General features: G+C 42.8%; 1 protein-coding gene across 1 annotated transcript in view; it reads right to left on the reverse strand.

Annotated features, from left to right (window-relative positions):
* Positions 1–8,579: 8,579 nt before the first annotated feature.
* LOC106563935 (protocadherin Fat 3) overlaps positions 8,580–27,500 on the reverse strand; it is a 26,863-nt gene continuing 7,942 nt past the window's right edge. The window contains exons 5-10 of the mRNA XM_045688917.1: positions 25,315–25,533; positions 24,865–25,008; positions 16,271–16,528; positions 15,942–16,145; positions 15,128–15,356; positions 8,580–8,968 (exon numbers count right to left, since the gene is read on the reverse strand). Coding sequence (XP_045544873.1) covers positions 8,580–8,968; positions 15,128–15,356; positions 15,942–16,145; positions 16,271–16,528; positions 24,865–25,008; positions 25,315–25,533 — 1,443 coding nt within the window. The remainder of the gene's footprint in view (positions 8,969–15,127; positions 15,357–15,941; positions 16,146–16,270; positions 16,529–24,864; positions 25,009–25,314; positions 25,534–27,500) is intronic.

Below are 27,500 nucleotides of genomic sequence, written 5' to 3' on the forward strand. Positions count from 1 at the left end.
TACTGTAGTGCAATACTGTAGTGTAATACTGCAGTGTAATGTAATACTATAGTGTAGTGTAATACTGTATTATAGTGTAATTCTGTAGTGTAGAGTAATGTAATACTGTAGTGTAGTGTAATACTGTTTTATAGTGTAATACTGTAGTGTAATGTAATACTGTATTAGTGTAATACTGTAGTGTAGTGTAATGCTGTAGTGTAGTGTAGTGTAATGTAATACTGTAGTATAGTGTAATACTGTAGTGTAATGTAATACTGTAGTGTAGTGTAATGCTGTAGTGTAGTGTAATGTAATACTGTAGTACAGTGTAATACTGTAGTGTAGTGTAATACTGCGGTGTAGTGTAATACTGTAATGTAATGTAATACTGTAGTGTAGTGTAATACTGCAGTGTAGTGTAATACTGTAGTGTAATACTGTAGTGTAATGTAATGCTGTATTATAGTGTAATACTGTAGTATAGTGTAATACTGTATTGTAGTGTAATACTGCAATGTAGTCTAATACTGTAGTGTAGTGTAATACTGCAGTGTGGTGTAATACTGTAGTGTAATACTGTAGTGTAGTGTAGTGTAATGTAATACTGTAGTATAGTGTAATACTGTAGTGTAATGTAATACTGTAGTTTAATACTGTAGTGTAGTGTAGTGTAATGTAATACTGTAGTGTAATGTAATACTGTAGTGTAGTGTGAAACTGTAGTGCAATGTAATACTGTAGTATAGTGTTATACTGTAGTGTAATGTAATGCTGTATTATAGTGTAATACTGTAGTATAGTGTAATACTGTATTGTAGTGTAATACTGCAGTGTAGTGTAATACTGTAGTGTAATACTGTAGTGTAGTGTAGTGTAATACTGTAGTATAATGTAATACTGTAGTGTAGTGTAATACTGTAGTGTAGTGTAATACTGTAGTGTAGTGTAGTGTAATGTAATACTGTAGTGTAGTGTAATACTGCGGTGTAGTGTAATACTGTAATATAATGTAATACTGTAGTGTAGTGTAATACTGTAGTGTAATGTAATGCTGTATTATAGTGTAATACTGTAGAATAGTGTAATACTGTATTGTAGTGTTATACTGCAGTGTAGTCTAATACTGTAGTGTAGTGTAATACTGCAGTGTAGTGTAATACTGTAGGTTAGTGTAATACTGCAGTGTAGTGTAATACTGTAGTATAGTGTAATACTGTAGTGTAGTGTAATAATGCGGTGTAGTGTAATAGTGTAGTGTAATACTGTAGTGTAGTGTAATACTGTAGTGTAGTGTAATACTGTAGTATAGTGTAATACTGTAGTATAGTGTAATACTGTAGTGTAGTGTAATAATGCGGTGTAGTGTAATAGTGTAGTGTAGTGTAATACTGTAGTGTAGTGTAATAGTGTAGTGTAATGTAATACTGTAGTGTAGTGTAATACTGTAGTGTAGTGTAATACTGTAGTATAGTGTAATACTGTAGTGTAGTGTAATACTGTAGTGTAGTGTAATACTGTAGTATAGTGTAATACTGTAGTGTAGTGTAATACTGTAGTGTAATACTGTAGTGTAGTGTAATACTGTAGTGTAATGTAATACTGTAGTATAATGTAATACTGTAGTGTAGTGTAATACTGTAGTGGAATACTGTAGTATAGTGTAATACTGTAGTGTAGTGTAATACTGTAGTATAGTGTAATACTGTAGTGTAGTGTAATACTGTAGTATAGTGTAATACTGTAGTGTAGTGTAATACTGTAGTGTATTGTAATACTGTAGTATAGTGTAATACTGTAGTGTAGTGTAATACTGTAGTGTAATGTAATACTGTAGTGTAATGTAATACTGTAGTGTAGTGTAATAGTGTAGTGTAATACTGTAGTGTAGTGTAATACTGTAGTATAGTGTAATACTGTAGTGTAGTGTAATACTGTAGTGTAGTGCAATACTGTAGTATAGTGTAATACTGTAGTATAGTGTAATACTGTAGTGTAGTGTAATACTCTAGTGTAGTGTAATACTGTAGTGTAATGTAATACTGTAGTGTAGTGTAATAGTGTAGTGTAATACTGTAGTGTAGTGTAATATTGTAGTATAGTGTAATACTGTAGTATAGTGTAATACTGTAGTATAGTGTAATACTGTAGTGTAATGTAATACTGTAGTGTAGTGTAATACTGTAGTGTAATGTAATACTGTAGTGTAGTGTAATACTGTAGTATAGTGTAATACTGTAGTATAGTGTAATACTGTAGTATAGTGTAATACTGTAGTGTAATGTAATACTGTAGTGTAATGTAATACTGTAGTGTAGTGTAATACTGTAGTGTAGTGTAATACTGTAGTGTGTAATACTGTAGTGTAGTGTAATACTGTAGTATAGTGTAATACTGTAGTGTAGTGTAATACTGTAGTATAGTGTAATACTGTAGTATAGTGTAATACTGTAGTATAGTGTAATACTGTAGTGTAGTGTAATACTGTAGTATAGTGTAATACTGTAGTGTAGTGTAATACTGTAGTATAGTGTAATACTGTAGTGTAATGTATGTTTGTAAATATGTAATATGATCATTTCTTCGGCAGCCACAACATGATTAAAATGTTTTATCTTTTTTTCATGTGTAGTGGTGTATGTGGTGTGTGTGTAGTGGTGTATGTGGTGTGTGTGTAGTGGTGTGTGTGTAGTGGTGTATGTGTAGTGGTGTGTGTGTAGTGGTGTGTGTGTAGTGGTGTATGTGTAGTGGTGTATTTATAGTGGTGTATGTGTAGTGGTGTATGTGTAGTGGTGTATGTGTAGTGGTGTGGTGTATGTGTTGTGGTGTATGTGTAGTGGTGTGGTGTATGTGTTGTGGTGTATGTGTAGTGGTGTGGTGTATGTGTAGTGGTGTGGTGTATGTGTTGTGGTGTATTTGTTGTGGTGTGGTGTAGTGGTGTGGTGTATGTGTTGTGGTGTATGTGTAGTGGTGTGGTGTATGTGTAGTGGTGTGGTGTATGTGTTGTGGTGTATGTGTAGTGGTGTGGTGTATGTGTAGTGGTGTATGTGTAGTGGTGTATGTGTATGTGTTGTGTGTATGTGTGTTGTCCTTGTGGCATTAATAGTTTGTTAATTTCAATACCTTGAGGTTGAAGACTGCAGTACACAGGGAAAATAGGGGATACATAGGGGATACTCAGTGCTTCATTTCCTGTTTCCTGTTTCCGGTCACAACTTGCATACTTGTTTACGCTGCTGTGCGTTTTGTTGCCGATCTTACTTTGCTACCTGACGGTTTTTACTTTTTCATTACCGTATCTTTTTACTTTTCCCCTCACTCAACTTTTTTCATTCAACTTTTTCACCCCGGAGGTTTTATCTGGACATGGTTCGTCAGGACTTCAAACAGCCGAAGCTAAGTAACATTAACATGATGCCTTCTAATTGCAGTCGTTGTACTTATAATATACAGGAGAACGATCGCCTTACGGCAAGGATAGCTGTGCTGCAAGCCCAGCTTCAGACGCGATCGTTAGGCAAGGGCAATTTCAGTGTAGGAAAGGATGAAACAGCGTCTGTGCCACCAGTAAGTACAGATAGTAACGTTAGTATAAACCCCCTCGCACGGTCCCCGCAGCCGGACATCTTTCTCATGGCTTCTGGAGGGAAACGCTGTAGGAATGCTCAACCGGTGTCGCTTATTCAGCCGACAGAAACTTTCAACCGGTTCTCCCCATTAAGCGAGTCGGAGTCGGAGGCCGAGACTTCTCTGGTCTCTACTCCTCCCGTTATGGGGTCTGAGACACCGACGGCTCCCACCATTAGCTCTGACAAATTGAAAACCCTAGTCATTGGCGACTCCATTACCCGCAGTATTAGACTTAAAACTAATCATCCAGCGATCATACACTGTTTACCAGTGGGCAGGGCTACCGACGTTAAGGCTAATCTAAAGACGGTGCTGGCTAAAGCTAAAACTGGCGAGTGTAGAGAGTATAGAGATATTGTTATCCACGTCGGCACCAACGATGTTAGGATGAAACAGTCAGAGGTCACCAAGCGCAACATAGCTTCAGCGTGTAAATCAGCTAGAAAGATGTGTCGGCATCGATTAATTGTCTCTGGCCCCCTCCCAGTTTGGGGGAGTGATGAGCTCTACAGCAGAGTCTCACAACTCAATCGCTGGTTGAAAACTGTTTTCTGCCCCTCCCAAAAGATAGAATTTGTAGATAATTGGCCCTCTTTCTGGGACTCACCCACAAACAGGACCAAGCCTGGCCTGTTGAGGAGTGACGGACTCCATCCTAGCTGGAGGGGTGCTCTCATCTTATCTACGAACATAGACAGGGCTCTAACTCCTCTAGCTCCACAATGAAATAGGGTGCAGGCCAGGCAGCAGGCTGTTAGCCAGCCTGCCAGCTTAGTGGAGTCTGCCACTAGCACAGTCAGCGTAGTCAGCTCTGCTTTCCCCATTGAGACCGTGTCTGTGCCTCGATCTAGGTTGGGCAAAATTAAAAATGGCGGTGTTCGCTTTAGCAATCTCACTAGTATAAAGACCTCCTCCATTCCTGCCATTATTGAAAGAGATGGTGATACCTCACATCTCAAAATTGGGTTACTTAATGTTAGATCCCTCACTTCCAAGGCAGTTATAGTCAATGAACTAATCACTGATAATAATCTTGATGTGATTGGCCTGACTGAAACATGGCTTAAGCCTGATGAATTTACTGTGTTAAATGAGGCCTCACCCCCTGGTTACACTAGTGACCATACCCCCCGTGCATCCGGCAAAGGCGGAGGTGTTGCTAACATTTACGATAGCAAATTTCAATTTACAACAACAAAAAAACAATGACGTTTTCGTCTTTTGAGCTTCTAGTCATGAAATCTATGCAGCCTACTCACTCACTTTTTATAGCTACTGTTTACAGGCCTCCTGGGCCATATGCAGTGTTCCTCACTGAGTTCCCTGAATTCCTATCGGATCTTGTAGTCATAGCAGATAATATTCTAATTTTTGGTGACTTTAACATTCACATGGAAAAGTCCACAGACCCACTCCAAAAGGCTTTCGGAGCCATCATCGACTCAGTGGGTTTTGTCCAACATGTCTCTGGACCTACTCACTGCCAGTCATACTCTGGACCTAGTTTTGTCCCATGGAATAAATGTTGTGGATCTAAATGTTTTTCCTCATAATCCTGGACTATCGGACCACCATTTTATTACGTTTGCAATTGCAACAAATAATCTGCTCAGACCCCAACCAAGGAGCATTAAAAGTCGTGCTATAAATTCTCAGACAACCCAAAGATTCCTTGATGCCCTTCCAGACTGCCTCTGCCTACCCAAGGACGTCAGAGGACAAAAATCAGTTAACCACCTAACCGAGGAACTCAATTTAACCTTGCGCAATACCCTAGATGCAGTTGCAACCCTAAAAACTAAAAACATCTGTCATAAGAAACTAGCTCCCTGGTATACAGAAAATACACAAGCTCTGAAGCAAGCTTCCAGAAAATTGGAACGGAAATGGCGCCACACCAAACTGGAAGTCTTCCGACTAGCTTGGAAAGACAGTACCGTGCAGTATCGAAGAGCCCTCACTGCTGCTCGATCATCCTATTTTTCCAACTTAATTAAGGAAAATAAGAACAATCCGAAATTTCTTTTTGATACTGTCGCAAAGCTAACTAAAAAGCAGCCTTCGCAAATGGAGGATGGCTTTCACTTCAGCAGTAATACATTTATGAACTTCTTTGAGGAAAAGATCATGATCATTAGAAAGCAAATTACAGACTCCTCTTTAAATCTGGGTATTCCTCCAAAGCTCCATTGTCCTGAGTCTACACAACTCTGCCAGGACCTAGGATCAAGGGACATACTAAAGTGTTTTAGTACTATATCTCTTGACACAATGATGAAAATAATCATGGCCTCCAAACCCTCAAGCTGCATACTGGACCCTATTCCAACTAAACTACTGAAAGAGCTGCTTCCTGTGCTTGGCCCTCCTATGTTGAACATAATAAACGGCTCTCTATCCACCGGATGTGTACCAAGCTCACTAAAAGTGGCAGTAATAAAGCCTCTCTTGAAAAAGCCGAATCTTGATCCAGAAATTATAAAAAACTATCGGCCTATATCGAATCTTCCATTCCTCTCAAAAATTTTAGAAAAATCTGTTGCACAGCAACTCACTGCCTTCCTGAAGACAAACAATGTATACAAAACGCTTCAGTCTGGTTTTAGACCCCATCATAGCACTGAGACTGCACTTGTGAAGGTGGTAAATGACCTTTTAATGACGTCAGACCGAGGCTCTGCATCTGTCCTCGTGCTCCTAGATCTTAGTGCCGCTTTTGATACCATCGATCACCACATTCTTTTGGAGAGATTGGAAACCCAAATTGGTCTACATGGACAAGTTCTGGCCTGGTTTAGATCTTATCTGTCGGAAAGATATCAGTTTGTCTCTGTGAATGGTTTGTCCTCTGACAAATCAATTGTAAATTTCGGTGTTCCTCAAGGTTCCGTTTTAGGACCACTATTGTTTTCACTATATATTTTACCTCTTGGGGATGTCATTCGAAAACATAATGTTAAATTTCACTGCTATGCGGACGACACACAGCTGTACATTTCAATGAAACATGGTGAAGCCCCAAAATTGCCCTCGCTAGAAGCCTGTGTTTCAGACATAAAGAAGTGAATGGCTGCAAACTTTCTACTTTTAAACTCGGACAAAACAGAGATGCTTGTTCTAGGTCCCAAGAAACAAAGAGATCTTCTGTTGAATCTGACAATTAATCTGGATGGTTGTACAGTCGTCTCAAATAAAACTGTGAAGGACCTCGGCGTTACTCTGGACCCTGATCTCTCTTTTGAAGAACATATCAAGACTGTTTCAAGGACAGCTTTTTTTCCATCTACGTAACATTGCAAAAATCAGAAATTTTCTGTCCAAAAATGACGCAGAAAAATTAATCCATGCTTTTGTTACTTCTAGGCTGGACTACTGCAATGCTCTACTTTCCGGCTACCCGGATAAAGCACTAAATAAACTTCAGTTAGTGCTAAATACGGCTGCTAGAATCCTGACTAGAACCAAAAAATTTGATCATATTACTCCAGTGCTAGCCTCCCTACACTGGCTTCCTGTTAAGGCAAGGGCTGATTTCAAGGTTTTACTGCTAACCTACAAAGCATTACATGGGCTTGCTCCTACCTATCTTTCCGATTTGGTCCTGCCGTACATACCTACACGTACGCTACGGTCACAAGACGCAGGCCTCCTAATTGTCCCTAGAATTTCTAAGCAAACGGCTGGAGGTAGGGCTTTCTCCTATAGAGCTCCATTTTTATGGAATGGTCTGCCTACCAATGTGAGAGACGCAGACTCAGTCTCAACCTTTAAGTCTTTACTGAAGACTTATCTCTTCAGTAGGTCCTATGATTAAGTATAGTCTGGCCCAGGAGTGTGAAGGTGAACGGAAAGGCTGGAGCAACGAACCGCCCTTGCAGTCTCTGCCTTGCCGGTTCCCCTCTTTCCACTGGGATTCTCTGCCTCTAACCCTTTTACAGGGGCTGAGTCACTGGCCTACAGGTGTTCTTCCATGCCGTCCATGGGAGGGGTGCGTCACTTGAGTGGGTTGAGTCACTGACGTGGTCTTCCTGTCTGGGTTGGCGCCCCCCCTTGGGTTGTGCCATGGCGGAGATCGTTGTGGGCTATACTCGGCCTTGTCTTAGGACGGTAAGTTGGTGGTTGGAGACATCCCTCTAGTGGTGTGGGGGCTGTGCTTTGGCAAAGTGGGTGGGGTTATATCCTGCCTGTTTGGCCCTGTCCGGGGGTATCATCGGATGGGGCCACAGTGTCTTCTGATCCCTCCTGTCTCAGCCTCCAGTATTTATGCTGCAGTAGTTTATGTGTCGGGGGGCTAGGGTCAGTCTGTTACATCTGGAGTATTTCTCTTGTCTTATCCGGTGTCCTGTGTGTATTTAAATATGCTTTCTCTAATTCTCTCTTTCTCTCTTTCTGTCTTTCTCTCGGAGGACCTGAGCCCTAGGACCATGCCTCAGGACTACCTGGTATGATGACTCCTTGCTGTCCCCAGTCCACCTGGCCGTGCTGCTGCTCCAGTTTCAACCGTTCTGCCTGCGGCTATGGAACCCTGACCTGTTCACCGGACGTGCTTGTTGCACCCTCGACAACTACTATGATTATTATTATTTGACCATGCTGGTCATTTATGAACATTTTAACATTTTAACATCTTGACCATGTTCTGTTATAATATCCACCCTGCACAGCCAGAAGAGGACTGGCCACCCCTCATAGCCTGGTTCCTCTCTAGGTTTCTTCCTAGGTTTTTGGCCTTTCTAGGGAGTTTTTCCTAGGGAGTGCTTCTTTCACATGCTTTGCTTGCTGTTTGGGGTTTTAGGCTGGGTTTCTGTACAGCACTTTGAGAATATCAGCTGATGTACGAAGGCCTATATAAAAATAAATTTGATTTGATTTGATTTGATACATAGGGCTGCATAGGGGATATATAGGGACAACATAAGGGCTGCATAGGGGAAACATATGGATTGTTTTATTTTTTATTGAACCTTTATTTAACTAGGCAAGCATAAGATATACATAAGAATACATAGGGTAACATAGGGGTGTATAGGGAATGAATAGGGATACATAGGGCTACAAAGGGGTGTATAGGGGTGCATAGGGGATACATATGGCTGCATAGGGAATGAATATGGATACATAGAGGGTACATAGGGAAAACATGGGGGTACATAGGGGATACATAGGGCTGCATAGGGAATGAATAGGGATACATAGAGGGTACATAGGGATACCTTGAGGTTGAAGACAACCGTCTTGAGGTTAGCGGAGGCCAGGGACCTCCTCAAGGCCAGGGCACCAGAATCTGGGTTCAGGTTGAAGTAGTCCAGATCATTACCTGACAGGATCCTATACTTAACCAGCCCCAGGTCGTCTATGTCTGCAATACAAAACAATACATACTTAACCTGTTGGGGATAGGGGGCAGTATTTGCACGGCTGGATAAAAAAACGTACCCGATTTAATCTGGTTACTACACCTGCCCAGTAACTAGAATATGCATATAATTATTGGCTTTGGATAGAAAACACCCTAAAGTTTCTAAAACTGTTTGAATGGTGTCTGTGAGTATAACAGAACTCCTATGGCAGGCCAAAACCTGAGAAGATTTCAAGCAGGAAGTGGCCTGTCTGAGAAGTAGTGTTTCATCTTGGCTCTTTTTATTGAAGACTCAGGATCTGTGCTGTAACGTGACACTTCCTACGTCGTCCATAGGGTCTCAGAGCCCGGGAAAAAGTTGAACGATATCGAGGCAGGCTCTGGCTGAAACACTTTATCGCTTTTGGCAAGTGGCCGATCAGAGTACTATGGGCTTAGGCGCGTGCCCGCTTCGACCGAATGGTTTCTTTTCCTTTGTCTGTTTATCTAAACGCAGATTCCCGGTCGGAATATTATCGCTTTTTATGAGAAAAATGGCATAAAAATTGATTTTAAACAGCGGATGACATGCTTCGAAGTACGGTAATGGAATATTTAGAATTCTTTTGTCACGAATTGCGCCATGCTCGTCACCCTTACTTAGCCTTTAGGATAGTGTCTAGAACGCACGAACAAAACGCCGCTGTTTGGATATAACGATGGATTATTTTGGACCAAACCAACATTTGTTATTGAAGTAGAAGTCCTGGGAGTGCATTCTGACGAAGACAACAAAGGTAAGAACATTTTTCTTATAGTAAATCTGACTTTGATGAGTGCTAAACCTGCTGGGTGTCTAAATAGCTAGCCCTGTGATGCCGGGCTATCTACTGAGAATATTGCAAAATGTGCTTTCACCGAAAAGCTATTTTAAAATCGGACATATCGAGTGCATAGAGGAGTTCTGTATCTATAATTCTTAAAATAATTGTTGTGCTTTTTGTGAACGTTTATCGTGAGTAATTTAGTCAATTCACCGGCAGTGTTCGGTGGGAATGCTAGTCACATGCTAGTCACATGCTAATGTAAAAAGCTGTTTTTGGATATAAATATGAACTTGATTGAACAAAACATACATGTATTGTATAACATAATGTCCTAGGAGTGTCATCTGATGAAGATCATCAAAGGTTAGTGCTTCATTTAGCTGTGTTTTGGGTTTTATTGACATATATGCTTGCTTGGAAAATGGCTGTGTGGTTATTTTGGTCTATGTACTCTCCTAACATAATCTAATGTTTTGCTTTCGCTGTAAAGCCTTTTTGAAATCGGACAACGTGGTTGGATTCAGGAGAGGTTTATCTTTGAAATGGTGTAAAATAGTCGTATGTTTGAGAAAATTGAATTGTGGTATTTTAGTTGTTTTTGTATTTCGCGCCATGCGATCCCATTGGCTGTTGGCTAGGGGGTCCGCTAGCGGAACGCCTAGATGTAAGAAGTTAAAAAATATATATAAATTGGCAACTATTTCTAAAAACCTGTTTTTGCTTTGTCATTATGAGGTATTGTGTGTAGATTCATTAGGAAAAAATCAATTGAATCTATTTTAAAATAAGACTGTAACGTAACAAAATGTGGAGAAAGTCAAGGGGTCTGAATACTTTCCGAATGCGCTGTTTATACAAATTATCCAATGGATTATGATCAAGTGCTGGTAAAAACCTACTATGTTATACTATTATACTAAACCCCTATTTGAATTTGGTCCATAGGTTGGTTGTGCTGCGATCCAAGTGGGAGATGGGAAATTACGGACTCGCGAAGAGGAAGAACTTTGCAGCTGTTTCTGATGAATAATTAACTAATTAATAATTAACTGATTAATAAACAATGCCATGCTGGTGGGTGGTAACATTCAAATAAAACCCAGCCCTGAAACAAAACGTAGACCGAAAAAAGAATTGGCACGTCATCTCATAGGAAAATACGTTTTTTTACACAGACTTGCACGAAGCTGGACAATCGGATTTGCTAGTTCAAGGCAAAATATATCATACTTTGACTAAAATGATGACCTATTGACGTAAATCGTTGTACAACGTCATGGGTAAGCTCTGGCCATCAGTTTTCAGGTCCAACAAGTGGATTTCCCCTGGTGTGGAGAGCTCCTAACTAGTCAGTTTTGTTTTCCATCCAATTGGCGACAGATTTTCATGCGAACATTCTAAAATATGAGCATTTTCCCAGCAGTGTTTCCATCAAACTGACTTGTTTCCCACCAGTGTTTCCACCAAACTGACTTGTTTCCCACCAGTGTTTCCACCAAACTAACTTGTTTCCCACCAGTGTTTCCACCAAACTGACTTGTTTCCCAGCAGTGTTTCCACCAAACTAACTTGTTTCCCATCAGTGTTTCCACCAAACTAAATTGTTTCCCACAGTGTTTCCACCAAACTAACTTGTTTCCCATCAGTGTTTCCACCAAACTAAATTGTTTCCCATCAGTGTTTCCACCAAACTAAATTGTTTCCCACAGTGTTTCCACCAAACTAACTTGTTTCCCATCAGTGTTTCCACCAAACTAACTTGTTTCCCATCAGTGTTTCCACCAAACTAAATTGTTTCCCACAGTGTTTCCACCAAACTAACTTGTTTCCCATCAGTGTTTCCACCAAACTGACTTGTTTCCCATCAGTGTTTCCACCAAACTAACTTGTTTCCCATCAGTGTTTCCACCAAACTAACTTGTTTCCCATCAGTGTTTCCACCAAACTAAATTGTTTCCCATCAGTGTTTCCACCAAACTAACTTGTTTCCCATCAGTGTTTCCACCAAACTAACTTGTTTCCCATCAGTGTTTCCACCAAACTAAATTGTTTCCCACAGTGTTTCCACCAAACTGACTTGTTTCCCAGCAGTGTTTCCACCAAACTAACTTGTTTCCCAGCAGTGTTTCCACCAAACTAAATTGTTTCCCAGCAGTGTTTCCACCTAAACTGACTTGTTGGCTAAAATGACGTAGCCCACATGAAATGTACTTTTTCGTTTCAGTTTTTATGTACCAAATAAAAATCTAAAGGTCAATGTGTTTCCATCGCATTTCCCACTCTACTGATGGTTTTGCTACAAAAACAGTTAGGTTATAATATACCCACTCTGATCTTGGCACGCGCCCTCTCTAGCCAACAGCTCACAGATACAGTGGGGCTAGTCTACAGGAGGAGACTATTATGGATAAGAGTCCGATTATCTTTATTTGTCCAACGGCAGTCGAGCATCGATCATCGTGTCACCAGAGTAAGACCCTCGATATTTATTGGAAAGGAGCATCAAGGTGTCACGTCCTGGCCAGTATAAGGGTTAATTGTTATTGTAGTTTGGTCAGGACGTGGCAGAGGGTATTTGTTTTATGTGGTCCGGGGTGATGTTTTGGAAAAAGGGTGTTTGATTTAATATTTCCGGGTTTTTGGTTTATGGTCTATGTTTATGTATTTCTATGTGTAGTCTAGTAAGTGTGTTTCTATGTGGAGTTAATTGGGGTGGACTTCCAATTGAAGGCAGCTGTGTGGTGTTGCCTTTGATTGGAAGTCCTATATTAGTTGGGTGTGTTTGTCTGTGTAGTTGTGGGAAATTGTTCTGTGTTAGCCTTGTGCCTTGCCAGACTGTCAGTGGATCGTTCGTTCTCTTGTTTGTTGTTTTTGTGTTTGTTTTGATTTAATAAATGTTCAAAATGAACAAACACAGTCCTGCTGCATTTTGGTCCTCCTTCACCGACGATAACCGTGACAGAATTTCCCACCAACTAAGGACCAAGCAGCAGAAGGAAAGGGATTTCGAAGTTGGACTGGCGGGAGAAATGGACCTGGGAGGAAGTTCTGGACGGGGCTGGACCTTGGCACCAGGCTGGGGAGTACCGTCGCCCACGGGAGGAAATTGAGGCAGCCAAGGCAGAAAGGCGGAGGTACGAGGCCTTGGAAGCGCTGAGGGAGAAGCACGAGAGGCACCCCCAAGAAATCTTTTGGGGGGGGGCACACGGGTAGTTTGGCTAGGCCTAGGAAGAGCCAGAAGCCAGCTACCCGTGGTTATATGGAGGAGCGTATGAGGTGGAGAGCGCCATGTTTCGCTGAGGAGCGCACTCTCACCCATACGCACGCACAGTCCGGTGCGCGTTATTCCAGCCCCTCGCAGGTGCCGTGCTAGAGCGGGCATCCAGCCTGGTAGGAGGATGCCTGCGCAGCGCATCTGGTCGCCGGTACGCCTCCGAGGACCAGGCTACCCAACTCCCGCTCTACGCACGGCTACCATCAGGCCCCTGCACAGCCCAGTCTGCCCTGTACAAGCACCCCGCTCGTACAGGGCTACTAGTTCCATCCAGCCTAGACGGGTTGTGCAGGAGGTAAGATCAAGACCGACTGTGGGCCTCCATAGCCCTGGGTTTCCAGCTCCTGTCTCTCGTGCGGACCCGGAAGTGCGTCAACCCAGTCCGACTCGTCCTGTTCCCGCTCCCCGCACTAGCCTGGAGGTGCGTGTTCCCAATCTGGTACGCCCAGTACCAGCACCACGCACCAGGCTTCAAGTGCGTAAACCCAGCCTCGCCAGTCAACAGTCACCAGAGCTACCCGCCAGTCAACAGTCACCAGAGCTGCCCGCCAGTCAACAGTCACCAGAGCTGCCCGCCAGTCAACAGTCACCAGAGCTGCCCGCCAGTCAACAGTCGTTAGAGCTGCCCGCCAGTCAACAGTCGTCAGAGCTGCCCGCCAGTCAACAGTCGTCAGAGCTGCCCGCCAGTCAACAGTCGTCAGAGCTGCCCGCCAGTCAACAGTCGTCAGAGCTGCCCGCCAGTCAACAGTCGTCAGAGCTGCCTGCCAGTCAACAGTCGCCAGAGCTGCCCGCCAGTCAACAGTCGCCAGAGTGGCCGGACCGCCCGGAACCGCCGGAGTGGCCAGACCGCCCGAGCCGCCGGAGTGGCCGGACCGCCCCGAGCCGCCGGAGTGGCCGGACCGCCCCGAGCCGCCGGAGTGGCCGGACCGTCCCGAGCCGCCGGAGTGGCCGGACCGCCCCGAGCCGCCGGAGTGGCCGGACCGCCCCGAGCCGCCGGACTGCCCGGACCGTCCCAAGCCGCCGGACTGCCCGGACCGTCCCGAGCCGCCGGACTGCCCGGACTGTCCCGAGCCGCCGGACTGCCCAGACTGTCCCGAGCCGCCGGACTGCCCAGACCGTCCCGAGCCGCCGGACTGCCCGGACTGTCCCGAGCCGCCACCGTGAACTTTCACACCCCCTGTGAAGTTCATCATAATTGATTTAATCTGTAACCTAATAAACTGCATGGTTTCCCCGAGTCATACTGAGGACCACACACCATATCATTGTTTGACTCCCAAGTTTTCTTATGATATGATAGTTATTATGGGAGGGGTGCGTCACTTGAGTGGGTTGAGTCACTGACGTGGTCTTCCTGTCTGGGCTGGCGCCCCCCCTTGGGTTGTGCCATGGCGGAGATCGTTGTGGGCTATACTCGGCCTTGTCTTAGGACGGTAAGTTGGTGGTTGGAGACATCCCTCTAGTGGTGTGGGGGCTGTGCTTTGGCAAAGTGGGTGGGGTTATATCCTGCCTGTTTGGCCCTGTCCGGGGGTATCATCGGATGGGGCCACAGTGTCTTCTGATCCCTCCTGTCTCAGCCTCCAGTATTTATGCTGCTGTAGTTTATGTGTCGGGGGGCTAGGGTCAGTCTGTTACATCTGGAGTATTTCTCTTGTCTTATCCGGTGTCCTGTGTGAATTTAAATATGCTCTCTCTAATTCTCTCTTTCTCTCTTTCTGTCTTTCTCTCGGAGGACCTGAGCCCTAGGACCATGCCTCAGGACTACCTGGTATGATGACACCTTGCTGTCCCCAGTCCACCTGGCCGTGCTGCTGCTCCAGTTTCAACTGTTCTGCCTGCGGCTATGGAACCCTGACCTGTTCACCGGACGTGCTTGTTGCACCCTCAATAATTGTGCATAATGGCATTTCCTCCACCATTTCTCGCAATGTTTATTTTACCGATACAAAATAGATCCCACCATGTCGAATGTGGTTATTGACAACGATCAATCAAATACAAGGAAGGAGTGAAAACCCACAGACACTCATTCCTCGAGGACTGGAGTTTGACACGTGATTTAGCCTCTGGTTTACCTACCCACAGCTGACATGGTGACGATGTTCTGGCCTACAGGGAAGTCCCGTCCGATCATCCCTCGGCAGCCAACCCTCTCAAACAAAGGTATGTTGTCATTTACGTTGATGAGGCGTACTGTCACGTTGACCTCGTTCTCCCGCCGGTACGGAGAACCCCAGTCTGAGGCCCGGACGGAGAACATGTAGAGATCAGATGACGTCTCGTAGTCCAGCTCTCTAGTGGTCCTCAGCTGAGAGAAGATGAGAGGAAAGGATGGGGAGATGAGGAGAGGAGAGGAGAGGAGAGGAGAGGAGAGGAGGGGGGGAGGGGAGAGGAGAGGAGAGGAGAGGAGAGGAGAGGAGAGGAGAGGAGAGGGGAGAGGAGAGGAGAGGAGAGGAGAGGAGAGGAGAGGAGAGGAGAGGAGAGGAGAGGAGAGGAGAGGAGAGGAGAGGAGAGGAGAGGAGAGGAGAGGAGAAGAGGGCAGGAGAGGAGAAGAGAAGAGGGCAGGAGAGGAGTGGAGGGGAGCGGAGAAGATGACAGGAGAGGAGAGGAGAGGAGAAGAGAAGAGAAGAGAGGAGAGGAGAGGAGAGGAGAGGAGAGGAGAGGAGAGGAGAGGAGAGGAGAGGAGAGGAGAGGAGAGGAGAGGAGAAGATGACAGGAGAGGAGAGGAGGGGAGAAAAGAAGAGGAGAGGAGGGTAGAAGAGGAGATGACAGGACAGGAGGAAAAGTGATAAGATGAAATAAGAAATGTTAATCACTCATCGCAGCAGGTACTGTATACACCCACAGTGAGGAACAACAATCCCCAACAGTCAACACTAAACGTAGCAAGTACCTCTCCTGAGTCCTGATCTATGGTGAAAGGTAGCGCCTGAAGTCCAGCGATGCTGTGGGTGATACACCCGTTCTCCCCTTTATCATCGTCCACCGCCGACACCACCAAGATCACCGTGCCGACCGGCATGGTCTCTTCGATTGACACGTCGTACGCCGGCCTGCTGAACGTGGGCGTGTTGTCGTTAGCGTCCTCTATGGTGACCTGAGTTTAAAGGTGAGATGAGAAATGAACAGAACAAGAAGATCAGATTTCTTTGTCAACAACGACGACGACGACGACGACGACAACATCGTATTACAAATCAGATCAAAACACATAAAAATCACCTGGACCCTGGTTCTGAGTTTACTGCCCTGCTCCAACACCTCCAGCTCCACGACGTCCTGCGATAGGCTGGTCAGCGGGGTCGTCGTAGCGATGACCCCGGTCAGAGGGTTGATGAGGAAGTGCGGTGAGGCAGAGAAGGGGCTGAAGCTGTAGCTGACGTTGGGAGGTTCTGGGGTGATCCGCACTTCCACTATGATGGTGCCAGGAGGCGCTATCTCACTCAGTCTCACCTGGTAGAGCTGTTTATCAAACCTCACCTGGAAAATCAAGTTAAAATGTGTGCCAATTTTCTTGCTTTTATACCAAAGTGAAACATTTTTTGGAGCTTATCTACTGGTATAAAATAGGAGCATTGTGTAATTAAAAATGGCTTTGTTGTTATGGTGTTGTTATGGTGTTGTTATGGTGTTGTTGTGGTGTTGTTATGGTGTTGTGGTGTTGCTATGGTATTGTTATGGTGTTGTTATGGTGTTGCTATGGTGTTGCTATGGTGTTGTTATGGTGTTGTTATGGTGTTGTTATGGTGTTGTTATGGTGTTGTTATGGTGTTGTTATGGTGGTGTTATGGTGTTGTTATGGTGTTGTGGTGGTGTTATGGTGTTGTTATGGTGTTGTTATGGTGTTGTTATGGTGTTATGGTGTTATGGTGTTGTTGTGGTGGTGTTATGGTGTTGCTATGGTGTTGCTATGGTGTTGTTATGGTGTTGTTATGGTGTTGTTATGGTGTTGTTATGGTGTTGTTATGGTGTTGTTATGGTGGTGTTATGGTGTTGTTATGGTGTTGTTATGGTGTTATGGTGTTGTTATGGTGTTGTGGTGTTGCTATGGTATTGTTATGGTGTTGTTATGGTGTTGCTATGGTGTTGCTATGGTGTTGTTATGGTGTTATGGTGTTGTGGTGGTGTTATGGTGTTGTTATGGTGGTGTTATGGTGTTATGGTGGTGTTATGGTGTTGTTATGGTGGTGTTATGGTGTTGTGGTGGTGTTATGGTGTTATGGTGTTGTTATGGTGCTGTTATGGTGTTGTTATGGTGTTGTGGTGTTGTTATGGTGTTATGGAGGCGTTATGGTGGTGTTATGGTGTTGTTATGGTGTTATGGTGGTGTTATGGTGTTGTTATGGTGTTGCTATGGTATTGTTATGGTGTTGTTATGGTGGTGTTATGGTGGTGTTATGGTGTTGTTATGGTGTTGTTATGGTGTTGTTATGGTGTTGTTATGGTGGTGTTATGGTGGTGTTATGGTGTTGTTATGGTGTTGCTATGGTGTTGTTATGGTGTTGTTATGGTGTTGTTATGGTGTTGTTATGGTGTTGTTATGGTGTTGTTATGGTGGTGTTATGGTGTTGTTATGGTGTTGTGGTGGTGTTATGGTGTTGTTATGGTGTTGTTATGGTGTTGTTATGGTGTTATGGTGTTATGGTGTTGTTGTGGTGGTGTTATGGTGTTGCTATGGTGTTGCTATGGTGTTGTTATGGTGTTGTTATGGTGTTGTTATGGTGTTGTTATGGTGTTGTTATGGTGTTGTTATGGTGGTGTTATGGTGTTGTTATGGTGTTGTTATGGTGTTATGGTGTTGTTATGGTGTTGTGGTGTTGCTATGGTATTGTTATGGTGTTGTTATGGTGTTGCTATGGTGTTGCTATGGTGTTGTTATGGTGTTATGGTGTTGTGGTGGTGTTATGGTGTTGTTATGGTGGTGTTATGGTGTTATGGTGGTGTTATGGTGTTGTTATGGTGGTGTTATGGTGTTGTGGTGGTGTTATGGTGTTATGGTGTTGTTATGGTGCTGTTATGGTGTTGTTATGGTGTTGTGGTGTTGTTATGGTGTTATGGAGGCGTTATGGTGGTGTTATGGTGTTGTTATGGTGTTATGGTGGTGTTATGGTGTTGTTATGGTGTTGCTATGGTATTGTTATGGTGTTGTTATGGTGGTGTTATGGTGGTGTTATGGTGTTGTTATGGTGTTGTTATGGTGTTGTTATGGTGTTGTTATGGTGGTGTTATGGTGGTGTTATGGTGTTGTTATGGTGTTGTTATGGTGTTGTTATGGTGTTGTGGTGTTGTTATGGTGTTGTGGTGTTGTTATGGTGTTGTTATGGTATTGTTGTGGTGTTGTTATGGTGTTATGGTGTTATGGTGTTGTTATGGTGTTGTGGTGTTGTTATGGTGGTGTTATGGTGTTGTGGTGTTGTTATGGTGTTATGGTGTTGTTATGGTGTTGTTATGGTGTTATGGTGTTGTTATGGTGGTGTTATGGTGTTGTTATGGTATTGTTTTGGTGGTGTTATGGTGGTGTTATGGTGTTGTTATGGTGTTATGGTGTTGTTATGGTGTTGTTATGGTGTTGTTATGGTGTTGTTATGGTGTTATGGTGGTGTTATGGTGTTGTTATGGTGTTATGGTGTTGTTATGGTGTTGTTATGGTGTTATGGTGTTGTTATGGTGTTATGGTGTTGTTATGGTGTTATGGTGTTGTTATGGTGTTGTTATGGTGTTGTGGTGGTGTTATGGTGGTGTTATGGTGTTGTTATGGTGTTGTTATGGTGTTGTGGTGTTGTTATGGTGTTGTTACGGTGTTGTTACGGTGTTGTTATGGTGCTGTTATGGTGTTGTTATGGTGTTGTGGTGTTGTTATGGTGTTATGGAGGCGTTATGGTGGTGTTATGGTGTTGTTATGGTGTTGTTATGGTGTTGTGGTGTTGTTATGGTGTTATGGTGTTGTTATGGTGTTGTTATGGTGTTGTGACGGTGGTGTTATGGTGTTGTTATGGTGTTGTGGGGGTGTTATGGTGTTATGGTGTTATGGTGTTGTGACGGTGTTGTTATGGTGTTGTTATGGTGGTGTTATGGTGGTGTTATGGTGTTATGGTGTTGTTATGGTGTTGTTATGGTGTTGTTATGATGTTGTTATGGTGTTGTTATGATGTTGTTATGGTGTTATGGTGTTGTTATGGTGTTATGGTGTTGTTATGGTGTTGTGGTGTTGTTATGGTGTTGTTATGGTGTTGTTATGATGTTGTTATGGTGTTGTGGTGGTGTTATGGTGTTGTGGTGGTGTTATGGTGTTGTTGTTGTTGTTATGGTGTTATGGTGTTGTTATGGTGTTATGGTGTTGTTATGGTGGTGTTATGGTGGTGTTATGGTGTTATGGTGTTATGGTGTTGTGACGGTGTTATGGTGGTGTTATGGTGTTGTGGTGGTGTTATGGTGTTGTTGTTGTTGTTATGGTGTTGTGACGGTGTTGTTATGGTGTTGTTATGGTGTTATGGTGTTGTTATGGTGTTATGGTGTTGTTATGGTGTTGTTATGGTGTTATGGTGTTGTTATGGTGTTGTGGTGTTGTGACGGTGTTGTGACGGTGTTGTGACGGTGTTGTGACGGTGTTGTTATGGTGGTGTTATGGTGGTGTTATGGTGTTGTTATGGTGTTGTGGTGTTGTTATGGTGGTGTTATGGTGTTGTTATGGTGTTGTGGTGTTGTTATGGTGGTGTTATGGTGTTGTTATGGTGTTGTGGTGGTGTTATGGTGTTGTTATGGTGTTGTGATGGTGTTGTTATGGTGTTGTGGTGTTGTGACGGTGTTGTGACGGTGTTGTGACGGTGTTGTGACGGTGTTGTTATGGTGTTGTTATGGTGTTGTTATGGTGTTATGGTGTTGTTATGGTGTTGTGGTGGTGTTATGGTGTTGTTATGGTGTTGCTATGGTATTGTTATGGTGTTGTTATGGTGTTGTGGTGGTGTTATGGTGGTGTTATGGTGTTGTTATGGTGTTGTTATGGTGTTGTTATGGTGTTGTTATGGTGGTGTTATGGTGGTGTTATGGTGTTGTTATGGTGTTGTTATGGTGTTGTGGTGTTGTTATGGTGTTATGGTGTTGTTATGGTGTTGTTATGGTGTTATGGTGTTGTTATGGTGTTGTTATGGTGTTGTTATGGTGTTGTTATGGTGTTATGGTGTTGTTATGGTGTTGTTATGGTGTTATGGTGTTGTTATGGTGTTGTTATGGTGTTGTTATGGTGTTGTTATGGTGTTATGGTGTTGTTATGGTGTTGTTATGGTGTTATGGTGTTGTTATGGTGTTGTTATGGTGTTGTTATGGTGTTGTTATGGTGTTGTTATGGTGTTGTTATGGTGTTGTTATGGTGTTGCTATGGTGGTGTTATGGTATTGTTTTGGTGGTGTTATGGTGGTGTTATGGTGTTGTTATGGTGTTATGGTGTTGTGACGGTGTTATGGTGGTGTTATGGTGTTGTTATGGTGTTGTTATGGTGTTGTGGTGTTGTTATGGTGTTATGGTGTTGTTATGGTGTTGTTATGGTGTTGTTATGGTGTTGTTATGGTGTTGTGGTGTTGTTATGGTGTTATGGTGTTGTTATGGTGTTGTTATGGTGGTGTTATGGTGTTGTTATGGTGTTGTGGTGTTGTTATGGTGTTATGGTGTTGTTATGGTGTTGTTATGGTGTTGTTATGGTGTTGTTATGGTGGTGTTATGGTGGTGTTATGGTGGTGTTATGGTGTTGCTATGGTATTGTTATGGTGTTGTTATGGTGTTGTTATGGTGTTGTGGTGTTGTTATGGTGTTATGGTGTTGTTATGGTGTTGTTATGGTGTTGTTATGGTGGTGTTATGGTGTTGCTATGGTATTGTTATGGTGTTGTTATGGTGTTGTTATGGTGTTGTGGTGTTGTTATGTTGGTGTTATGGTGGTGTTATGGTGTTGCTATGGTATTGTTATGGTGTTGTTATGGTGTTGTTATGGTGTTGTGGTGTTGTTATGGTGTTATGGTGTTGTTATGGTGTTGTTATGGTGTTGTTATGGTGTTGTGGTGGTGTTATGGTGTTGTTATGGTGTTGCTATGGTGTTGTTATGGTGTTGTTATGGTGGTGTTATGGTGTTGTTATGGTGTTGTTATGGTGTTGTTATGGTGTTGTGGTTTTGTTATGGTGTTGTGGTGGTGTTATGGTGTTGTTATGGTGTTGCTATGGTGTTGTTATGGTGTTGTTATGGTGGTGTTATGGTGTTGTTATGGTGTTGTTATGGTGTTGTTATGGTGTTATGGTGTTGTGGTGGTGTTATGGTGTTGTTATGGTGTTGTTATGGTGTTATGGTGGTGTTATGGTGTTGTGGTGGTGTTATGGTGTTGTGGTGGTGTTATGGTGTTGTTATGGTGTTGTTATGGTGTTATGGTGTTGTGGTGGTGTTATGGTGTTGTTATGGTGTTGTTATGGTGTTATGGTGGTGTTATGGTGTTGTGGTGGTGTTATGGTGTTGTGATGGTGTTATGGTGTTGTTATGGTGTTGTTATGGTGTTTTGGTGGTGTTATGGTGTTGTTATGGTGTTATGGTGTTATGGTGTTGTTATGGTGTTGTTATGGTGTTGTTATGGTGTTGTGGTGGTGTTATGGTGTTGTTATGGTGTTGTGGTGTTGTTATGGTGGTGTTATGGTGTTGTGGTGTTGTGGTGGTGTTATGGTGTTATGGTGTTATGGTGTTGTGATGGTGTTATGGTGTTGTTATGGTGTTGTTATGGTGTTTTGGTGGTGTTATGGTGTTGTTATGGTGTTATGGTGTTATGGTGTTGTTATGGTGTTGTTATGGTGTTGTTATGGTGTTGTGGTGGTGTTATGGTGTTGTTATGGTGTTGTGGTGTTGTTATGGTGGTGTTATGGTGTTGTGGTGTTGTGGTGGTGTTATGGTGTTATGGTGTTGTTATGGTGTTGTTATGGTGTTGTTATGGTGTTATGGTGGTGTTATGGTGTTGTTATGGTGTTATGGTGGTGTTATGGTGTTGTGGTGGTGTTATGGTGTTATGGTGTTGTTATGGTGTTGTTATGGTGGTGTTATGGTGTTGTGGTGGTGTTATGGTGTTGTTATGGTGTTATGGTGGTGTTATGGTGTTGTGGTGGTGTTATGGTGTTGTGACGGTGTTATGGTGGTGTTATGGTGTTGTGGTGGTGTTATGGTGTTGTGGTGGTGTTATGGTGTTGTTGTTGTTGTTATGGTGTTGTGACGGTGTTGTTATGGTGTTGTTATGGTGTTATGGTGTTGTTATGGTGTTATGGTGTTGTTATGGTGTTGTTATGGTGTTATGGTGTTGTTATGGTGTTGTGGTGGTGTTATGGTGTTGTTATGGTGTTGTGGTGTTGTTATGGTGTTGTTATGGTGTTGTTATGGTGTTGTTATGGTGTTGTGGTGGTGTTATGGTGTTGTTATGGTGTTGTGGTGTTGTGACGGTGTTGTGACGGTGTTGTGACGGTGTTGTGACGGTGTTGTTATGGTGTTGTTATGGTGTTGTTATGGTGTTATGGTGTTGTTATGGTGTTGTGGTGGTGTTATGGTGGTGTTATGGTGTTGTTATGGTGTTGTGGTGGTGTTATGGTGTTATGGTGTTGTTATGGTGTTGTTATGGTGTTATGGTGTTGTTATGGTATTGTTATGGTGTTATGGTGTTGTTATGGTGTTGTTATGGTGTTGTTATGGTGGTGTTATGGTGTTGTTATGGTGGTGTTATGGTGTTGTTGTGGTGTTGTTATGGTGTTGTTATGGTGGTGTTATGGTGTTATGGTGTTGTTATGGTGTTGTTATGGTGTTGCTATGGTGTTGTTATGGTGGTGTTATGGTGTTGTTATGGTGGTGTTATGGTGTTGTTATGGTGTTATGGTGTTATGGTGTTGTTATGGTGGTGTTATGGTGTTATGGTGTTGTTATGGTGTTGTTATGGTGTTATGGTGGTGTTATGGTGTTGTTATGGTGTTGTTATGGTGTTGTTATGGTGTTGTTATGGTGTTGTTATGGTGCTGTTATGGTGTTGTTATGGTGTTGTGGTGTTGTTATGGTGTTATGGAGGCGTTATGGTGGTGTTATGGTGTTGTTATGGTGTTGTTATGGTGTTATGGTGGTGTTATGGTGTTGTTATGGTGGTGTTATGGTGGTGTTATGGTGTTGCTATGGTATTGTTATGGTGTTGTTATGGTGTTGTTATGGTGTTGTGGTGTTGTTATGGTGTTATGGTGTTGTTATGGTGTTGTTATGGTGTTGTTATGGTGTTGTGACGGTGGTGTTATGGTGTTGTTATGGTGTTGCTATGGTATTGTTATGGTGGTGTTATGGTGTTGTTATGGTGTTGTTATGGTGTTGTTATGGTGTTGTTATGGTGGTGTTATGGTGTTGTTACGGTGTTGTGGTGGTGTTATGGTGGTGTTATGGTGTTATGGTGTTGTGACGGTGTTATGGTGGTGTTATGGTGTTGTGGTGGTGTTATGGTGTTGTGGTGGTGTTATGGTGTTGTGGTGTTGTTATGGTGTTGTTATGGTGTTGTTATGGTGGTGTTATGGTGTTGTTATGGTGTTATGGTGTTGTTATGGTGTTATGTTGTTGTTATGGTGTTGTGACGGTGTTGTTATGGTGTTGTTATGGTGTTATGGTGTTGTTATGGTGTTGTGGTGGTGTTGTGACGGTGTTGTTATGGTGTTGTTATGGTGTTGTTATGGTGTTATGGTGTTGTTATGGTGTTGTGGTGTTGTTATGGTGGTGTTATGGTGTTGTGGTGTTGTTATGGTGTTATGGTGTTGTTATGGTGTTGTTATGGTGTTGTTATGGTGTTGTTATGGTGTTGTTATGGTGGTGTTATGGTGTTGTTATGATGTTGTTATGGTGTTATGGTGTTGTTATGGTGTTGTTATGGTGTTGTTATGGTGTTGTTATGGTGGTGTTATGGTGTTGTTATGGTGGTGTTATGGTGTTGTTATGGTGTTGTGGTGTTGTTATGGTATTGTTATGGTGTTGTTATGGTGTTGTTATGGTGTTGTTATGGTGGTGTTATGGTGGTGTTATGGTGGTGTTATGGTGGTGTTATGGTGTTGTGGTGTTGTTATGGTGTTGTTATGGTGTTGTTATGGTGGTGTTATGGTGTTGTTATGATGTTGTTATGGTGTTATGGTGTTGTTATGGTGTTGTTATGGTATTGTTGTGGTGTTGTGGTGTTGTTATGGTGTTGTTATGGTGTTGTTATGGTGTTATGGTGTTATGGTGTTGTTATGGTGTTGTTATGGTATTGTTGTGGTGTTGTGGTGTTGTTATGGTGTTGTTATGGTGTTGTTATGGTGTTGTTATGGTGTTGTTATGGTGGTGTTATGGTGTTATGGTGTTGTTATGGTGTTGTTATGGTGTTGTGGTGGTGTTATGGTGTTGTTATGGTGTTGTTATGGTGTTGTTATGGTGTTGTTATGGTGTTGTTATGGTGTTGTTATGGTGGTGTTATGGTGTTGTTATGGTGGTGTTATGGTGTTATGGTGTTGTTATGGTGTTGTTATGGTATTGTTGTGGTGTTGTTATGGTGTTATGGTGTTGTTATGGTGGTGTTATGGTGTTGTTATGGTGTTGTTATGGTGTTGTTATGGTGTTGTTATGATGTTGTTATGGTGTTATGGTGTTGTTATGGTGTTGTTATGGTATTGTTGTGGTGTTGTGGTGTTGTTATGGTGTTGTTATGGTGTTGTTATGGTGTTGTTATGGTATTGTTAAAAAAAAAAGGAAAAAGCTAAAACAATGAAAATGAAATTGAATGAAGACACGACAGGCAAATGACTCACCAGGAGAGCCTGAGGTTTTCTAACTAACACCTGGACCACCTGAGTGTTGGAGAACAGAGGAGGGGTTCCTCTGTCTTTAGCCTGGAGGGTCAGGTTACAACCATATGGAAACTTCTTCCAGTCCACGGGCTCTGACGTCTTCACCTAGAGATGGGAGGAGGAGAGGAGATTAGAAGAGATAAAAGGGGAGGAGAGGAGGAGAGGAGAGGAGATTAAAAGAGATAAAAGAAGGAGAGGAGAGGAGATTAGAAGAGATAAAAGAAGGAGAGGAGAGGAGATTAGAAGAGATAAAAGAAGGAGAGGAGATTAGAAGAGATAAAAGAAGGAGAGGAGAGGAGATTAGAAGAGATAAAAGAAGGAGAGGAGAGGAGATTAGAAGAGATAAAAGAAGGAGATGAGAGGCGATTAGAAGAGATAAAAGAAGGAGAGGAGAGGAGAGGAGTGTACTACCTTGTACTCGTTCCCGACCGGCGAGCGGTCCACCTTAAACTGTTCCAGTGGGTCCCCCTCGACGATGGAGACCCACTCGATGTCCCCGCACACCCCTTCATCCTGGTCCTCCACCGTGACCACAGCAAACACAGGGTCTTTGTCCAGCCACGACGGCACCAGAGCCACCATAGACAGCACCGGAGAAAACTCATTCACCCGTTCAACCGTCAGGACCACCTGGATTGATTTATTAATTGATTGATTTTTGGATAAAACGATCAAACAGTTAAAGACAAATGTCAAAGTACAAAGAAATCCGAGAGGATGAAACATTAACCTGTTAGGGCTAGGGGGCAGTATTGACACGGCCGGATAAAAAAACGTACCCGATTTAATCTGGTTACTACTCCTGCCCAGTAACTAGAATATGCATATAATTATTGGCTTTGGATAGAAAACACCCTAAAGTTTCTAAAACTGTTTGAATGGTGTCTGTGAGTATAACAGAACTCATATGGCAGGCAAAAACCTGAGAAGATTCTGAACAGGAAGTGGCCTGTCTGACAAGTTGTTGTTCATCTTGGCTCTTTTTATTGAAGACTGAGGATCTTTGCTGTAACGTGACACTTCCTACGGCTCCCATAGGCTCTCAGAGCCCGTGAAAAAGCTGAATGATATCGAGGCAGCCTCTGGCTGAAACACATTATCGCGTTTGGCAAGTGGCCGATCAGAGGACAATGGGCTTAGGCGCGTGCACGAGTCGACCCCATGCTTTATTTTCTTTCCTCTTTTTACCTAAACGCAGATTCCCGGTCGGAATATTATCGCTTTTTTACGAGAAAAATGGCATAAAAATTGATTTTAAACAGCGGTTGACATGCTTCGAAGTACAGTAATGGAATATTTACAAATTATTTGTCACGAAATGCGCCATGCTCGTCACCCTTATTTACCCTTTCGGATAGTGTCTTGAACGCACGAACAAAACGCCGCTATTTGGATATAACAATGGATTATTTGGGACCAAACCAACATTTGTTATTGAAGTAGAAGTCCTGGGAGTGCATTCTGACGAAGAACAGCAAAGGTAATAACATTTTTCTTATAGTAAATCTGACTTTGGTGAGTGCTAAACTTGCTGGGTGTCTAAATAGCTAGCCCTGTGATGCCGGGCTATCTACTGAGAATATTGCAAAATGTGCTTTCACCGAAAAGGTATTTTAAAATCGGACATATCGAGTGCATAGAGGAGTTCTGTATCTATAATTCTTAAAATAATTGTTATGTTTTTTGTGAACGTTTATCGTGAGTAATTTAGTAAATTCACCGGCAGTGTTCGGTGGGAATGCTAGTCACATGCTAGTCACATGCAAATGTAAAAAGCTGTTTTTTGATATAAATATGAACTTGATTGAACAAAACATGCATGTATTGTATAACATAATGTCCTAGGGTTGTCATCTGATGAAGATCATCAAAAGTTAGTGCTGCATTTAGCTGTGGTTTGGGTTTATGTGACATTATATGCTAGCTTGAAAAATGGGTGTCTGATTATTTCTGGCTGGGTACTCTGCTGACATAATGTAATGTTTTGCTTTCGTTATAAAGCCTTTTTGAAATCGGACAGTGTGGTTAGATTAACGAGAGTCTTGTCTTTAAAATGGTGTAAAATAGTCATATGTTTGAAAAATTGAAGTTTTTGCATTTTTGAGGTATTTGAATATCGCGCCACGGGATTACACTGGCTGTTGAGTAGGTGGGACGCAAGTGTCCCACTGGCCCATAGAGGTTAAGGAAAATAGAATATAACTTTATTGTTCATTGAGTAGGATGGAAATGGGTCTTATGTCTTTTCTAACACCTCCAGATACACACACACACACACACACACACACACACACACACACACACACACACACACACACACACACACAAACACATACACACATACACACACACATACACACACACACAAACACATACACACATACACACACACATATACACACATACACATACACACACACAAACATACACACAAACATACACACAAACAAACAAACACACACACCCACACACACACACATACACACACACACACCCACACATACACACACACACACACACACACACACACACACACACACGTTAACACAAGGTCAGCAGCAGTGCCCCTGGATGGAGAGCAATTTTTGTGTTTGCCC

This window comes from Salmo salar, chromosome ssa11 (assembly GCF_905237065.1).
Source record: "Salmo salar chromosome ssa11, Ssal_v3.1, whole genome shotgun sequence".
NCBI lineage: Eukaryota > Metazoa > Chordata > Actinopteri > Salmoniformes > Salmonidae > Salmo > Salmo salar.